General features: G+C 54.0%; 1 protein-coding gene across 2 annotated transcripts in view; it reads left to right on the top strand.

The window, feature by feature from the left end:
* The window catches only part of MRPL4 (mitochondrial ribosomal protein L4), a 9,612-nt gene extending 7,089 nt beyond the window's left edge, over positions 1 to 2,523 (top strand). The window contains exons 6-9 of one of the 2 annotated variants that reach the window (XM_010828381.1): positions 147 to 253; positions 393 to 502; positions 585 to 661; positions 1,732 to 2,523. In XM_010828381.1, the coding sequence (XP_010826683.1) occupies positions 147 to 253; positions 393 to 502; positions 585 to 661; positions 1,732 to 1,877 (440 nt within the window). In that variant the 3' untranslated portion in view covers positions 1,878 to 2,523. Of the gene's footprint in view, positions 1 to 146; positions 307 to 392; positions 503 to 584; positions 662 to 1,731 lie in introns of both variants that reach the window. The other variant, XM_010828382.1, reaches the window with a different exon arrangement.
* Positions 2,524 to 5,470: the final 2,947 nt, after the last annotated feature.

The following is a 5,470-nucleotide window of genomic DNA, read 5'->3' as shown; positions in this document are numbered from 1 at the left end:
GACACCCCCACCCTCTTTGCTGCACTTCAGCCTGGCTGCCAGCAGCCTCCCCCCACCCACCTCTGGGGCCCACCACTGGGGGTAATTTCTGACCTCCAAGCCCAGCTGGGGCCTTCACCCATTCACACATCCCTCTGCCCCTGCAGGAGGTGTTGCCCACGGCCCCCGGGGCCCCACGAGCTACTACTACATGCTGCCCATGAAAGTGCGGGTGCAAGGCCTCAAGGTGGCGCTGACCGTCAAGCTGGCCCAGGTGACAGCACCGATCCTGCGGGAGCCACGTGTGCTGGGATCTGGCCTGTGGGGGTAGGGGAGCCTGAGTAGCTGCAGGGGGGCCCAAGTGGCTCCCAGGGGGGCAGTAGGAGACTCAGCCCGTCCTTTCCTCCTACCAGGATGACCTGCACATCGTGGATTCCCTGGAGTTGCCCACCACAGACCCCCAGTACCTGACGGAGCTGGCCCGCTACCGCCGCTGGGGCGACTCTGTCCTTTTTGTAGACTTGTGAGGGGGCCGCGCCGGGCAGGGGTGGGGGTGCAGGCAGGCTCCGTCCTTGGCAGGGCTCACCTCCTGGCCTCTATTTCAGAGAACACGAGGACATGCCCCAGAACGTCGTAGCAGCCACATCTGGGCTCAAGACCTTCAACCTGATCCCGGCTATCGGTGAGCAAAGGGCCTCAGGCCAGTTCACATCCTGTATCTTTGACTCAATCATGGAGTGGCCCTGGGCAGTGACCGCCCTCCCCAACACAACCCCCAGCTGGCCCAGCCCAGCCTGGGAGAATGATGTCTTTCTTAAAGAAACGCTCTGAGGTCGCGTCAGTCCAAGCTTGGGTTTCAGTGCCAGGGTGGAGTGAGTCCAAGGGCCCCCTGGCTGCTCTCACCCAGCTCCTCACTCAGACACACAGGATCAGAGCTTCCCTGAGCAGGACCCCCGATCCATAGAGGGGTTGACTAGTCCCCAGAGCCCTCTCTTGGCCTCCTGATTGCAGGCCCAGCTGCCTCCTGGACAGCAGCACATGGGGGTCTCATAGTCATCACTGCACATAAGACCTCCTTGCTCCATTCCAGTCTGTTAGCCCACCCTGTCAGCTCTGTCTATGAACGTGTCCAGGATCCAACAACTTCTCACCACCCTGGGCCAGCCCCCAGCATCTCCCACTCTGTTGATTCTGTCCTGGTCCCAGGCACCTGCTAACTGCCAAAATCTGTCCTGATCTCGCATTCCCCGCCCAGTCCCACTTACGGCCGCCAGAGGGCGCCTGAGCACCTCACTAAGATCCCGTCCCTTCTCTGCCCACCACCCTCCAGGGCTCCCACTTCACTCAGGGTAAAAACCTGGCTTATCTGGAGGCCCACAGATCCTGCACTCCCTGCCCTCCTCTCCCTCCACTCCCCTCCCCTCCCTCCCTCATCACTCCCTGCAGCCGCATGGACCCGCCTCAGTACATCGTGTTTATTCATCTGCTCTGTTTATCATCTGTCTCCCCAACGGGAAGGTGAGGTGGGAACCCTTCCCTGGCACAGGGCAGAGTCGGGGTACCCTGGATGTTTTGGTTGAGGTTGACGAGCTGAGGACCACCCCTTGCCCAGAGTCTTCCCAGGGGTGAGCGGCTAAGCCAGAGTTTGAACCCAGGCTGCCGGGCTCAGGACCCTACACTAGACTGTGGTGTCTCTGTTGGGGGACGGGGGGCTGGCCCTAACTGTGCCCCCCTTTCCCCTCGCCCCCCCAGGCCTGAACGTGCACAGCATGCTCAAACACCAGACCCTGGTCCTGACCCTGCCCACCGTCGCCTTCCTGGAAGAGAAGCTGCTCTGGCATGACTCACGTTACACACCCCTCTACCCCTTCCGCCTGCCCTACCGAGACTTCCCCTGAGCCCCAACCCCGTGCCCCCCAGGGCACACAGACCACCCTCCTTCCTGCTCTGAGCCAGGCTAAGCCCTGGGTGGGCTTGGGAGACGCCTCCCCATCCCAGGCCCCCTGGTCCCAGTGGGAGGCTGAGGCCACACCCAGAGAGCAGCCAAGCAAGCGTCAATACTGGGAAGAGGGCAGCTCGCCAGAGACCCACGTCCCTCTTTCACGTCAGATACATTTTATTTTGTAATCAAAGAGGGGAAGCACTGCAGCTGATGGCCGTTTTGTGAGTAATTCCATTCGGTGCTTCCCCTGGTGCTGGGCGTCCCTGGGTGCCTAGCTGCCTCGAGACCCCATTCGTAGAAATGACCCAGGATCAACTTTGCCAGGGTGAGTCAGCCTTGGGGAGTGCACAGCAGAGAAGCAGCCATCTCTGAGAACTCACTGGTGCTGCCTCCCAATCCCAGGCACTCTGACCGAGTGCTCGTATCCCTGATGGGGCTTGTGGTCCTGTTTATTACCATCCTTCCATCCAGCTGTGGGCCTGATTCTCCAAATGGGTATAATGTGGAAACTGGGGCTTCCATCACAGGGACTTTCCCTAAACACGGAGTCAGGATCAATGTGGTCAGTAAATGTGCAAATAAATGTTTTTTAAAAACACCAAGCGGACATACTGATTCTTAAGTCTGCCCCACCCCCAAGTTATTATCTCTTTAATAGTCACAACACAGACTACAGAATAATGTGGTCTGTTTCTTTAAAGTTGGCTGAAACTGCATCTGGCCTGCAGGCCCACCCAGGCGGCCAAAGAGACCCATGGACTGGGCAGCTCGACACCGAAAACATCTCTGGAATGCCTCTCGAGAGTCCCTTGAGAGCTCACAACACACTCTTTGAACGTCCTCAGTGGACAAAAATTATGATCCTTAAAGTTTCAGATTTGACTGAGGGAAAAAGAAAAATCTGAGGCTTCCCTGGCTGTCCAGTGGTTAAGATTCTGAGGTTCCAATACAGGGCGTGCAAGTTCAGCCCCTGGTCGGCGTGCATGTATGGCTGAGTCACTGTGCTGTACACCTGAAACTAACACAGCATTGTAATTCAACTATGTTTCAATTTTTAAAAATAATTTTTAAAATATTTTAAGAAGATAAAGCTATTTGGAGCCAGTAGTAGGAAGGGGTACAGAGGCTGGGTGGGGAATGCTGGGCTAAACCCAAACCATTACCAGCTTCTGCCTGTGCCTCTCACTAGCTCTGCAGGGACATCGAGGCCCCAAGAAAGACACATCTGTTGTCCTGACAGCACCCAGCCTCATAGCTGTGTTTAATGGGGCTCAGTTGTCCACAACATGGCCATCAGGGAACAGTGAAGAAAGCAGTCAGAACCTGTTACCCCACACTGGAATCCCTTAGCCAGATCAAGGATGGAAAAAGTCACCGGAAAAAAATGACTTAGGGTCTAGAATTTTCTTTCTAATAATCAGGGCATAAAATGTGTGTGTTTCCTGGGCTACCATAAAGCACGACAGACTAGGAGGGTCTTTCCAGCTGGCTCTGTGGTAAAGAATCCACCTACCAATGCAGGAGATGCAAGAGACGCAGGTTCGATCTCTGGGTCGGGAAATTGCTCAGAGAAGGAAATGGCAACCCACTCTAGTGTTCTTGCCTGGGAAATTCATGGACAGAGGAGCCTGGTGGGCTACAGTCCGTGGGGTCACAAAGAGTCGGACATGACTGAGCGCACAAAAACTAGGGCTTCAACAATAGAACTGTACTAGCTCACACTTCTGGAAGCCAGAGGTCCAAGAGCAGGATGTTGGCAAGGTTGGAGGACTCCCCTGGTGGTCCAGTGGCTAAGCCTCCATGGTCCCAATGCAGGAGGCCTCGGTTCGATCCCTGGTCAGGGCACTAGATCCCACATGCCACAATTAAAGATTTAGTGCAACAAAATAAATGTTAAAAAGAAAAAGATGTTGGCAGGACTGGGAATTCCCTTGTGAGCCAGTGGTTATGACTCAGTCCACTGCAGGGGGGCATGGGTTCAATCCCTGGTCAGGGAACTAAGATCCCCAAACCCCTTACAGAGCATCCCTCCCTACCCCCCAAAAAAGTGGGCAGGGGTGATTCCTTCTGAGTCTATGAGGCAAGATCTGTCCCATCCCTCTCCCCTAGCTTCTGGAGATTTGTTGGCGTCCTTGGCATTTCTTGGCTTGATTCACCACCCTTATCTCTGTCCTCATCTTCAAATGGTATTATCTGTGTGTGTTCAGATTTCCCCTTTTTATAAGAGCACTGGTCAAGTTGAGTTAGGGCCCATCCTAATGACCTCAACTGAACTTGACCATCTGCAAAACCCTGTTTCAAATAAGATCACAATCTGGCGTCAGCACTTTCCCCCTCTTCCTGGGGAGAGAAGTAGTTGAACCCATGACAGGGAGTAAGGGGAAGGATGGAGCGAGACTGGCCATAAGGAGTGTAAAGTAGGCACTTGTGGCTTCACCACTTGTCCTCTTCGCTGTTGCCTATTTTGAAATTCTCTGCAATTAAAATATTAAAAAAAAATAGAGATGTGTGAAGACATTTATTCAGGGAGCCGTTCTTACATGAAAATGCCTATCACAGGGGGACTTCCTTGGTAGTCCTGTGTCTGGGACTCCATACTTATACTGCTGGAGACCAGATTCAATCCCTGGTCATGGAACTAAGATCCCACATGCTACGCAGCGTGGCCAAAAAACAAACAAACCTTATCACAACCTCTTACGACATTGGTTAACCCAGAGCCCAGAGAGGAAAGTGTCTTCACAACCTTTGAAAAATATCCCTGAAGGCAGAATGCCCACGCTGAGGCTGATCAGGCTTCAGAAAACTCAAATGAACTAATTGGGCTGGGAACTGACCCCCAGGAGATCCAGAGGGTGAGAGGCAAGAGGCTCTGATGTGCAGTGAAGGTGTCTGCTTATTGATGGTCAGCATGGAAGCCCACTAGGCTTCCCTGGTGGCTCAGATGGTAAGGAGTCTGCCTGTAATGCAGGAGACCTGGGGTGCATCCCTGGGTCGGGAAGATCCCTTGGAGAAGGGAATGGATACCCACTCCAGTATTCTTGCCTGGAGAATACCATGGACAGAGGAGCCTGGCAGGCTTCAGTCCATGGGGTTGCAAAGAGTCGGACATGCAACTGAGTGGCACACACACACACACACACTTACAGAAGCCTAATAGGAGACATGAGAGGATAGGAGGACCCCAAAGGCTGAGAAAAGAGCCACAGCCCACACCAAAGATACCTCCATCTCAGATTTCCTTGGTGATCAGGTAGCTAAGACTCTGCTCTCCCAAGGTAGGGGGCATGGGTTTGAAACCTGGTCAGGGAACTAGATCCCACATGCTGCAACTAAGACCCGGTGATGTGTGCATGCTGTTATGTCCAACTCTTTGTGACCCTATGGACTGTACCCCCACCAGGCTCCTCTGTCCATGGGATTCTTCAGGCAAACTACACTGCAGTGGGTTGCTGTACCCGCCTCCGGGGAATCTTCCCAACCCAGGGATCAAACCCCAGGCTCTTATGTCTCCTGCATTGACAGGAGAATTCTTTACCATTAGCGTCA

Source organism: Bison bison, unplaced genomic scaffold (assembly GCF_000754665.1).
Source record: "Bison bison bison isolate TAMUID 2011002044 unplaced genomic scaffold, Bison_UMD1.0 scf7180017864492, whole genome shotgun sequence".
Taxonomy (NCBI): domain Eukaryota; kingdom Metazoa; phylum Chordata; class Mammalia; order Artiodactyla; family Bovidae; genus Bison; species Bison bison.
This window is presented reverse-complemented; position numbering and strand designations above follow the sequence as displayed.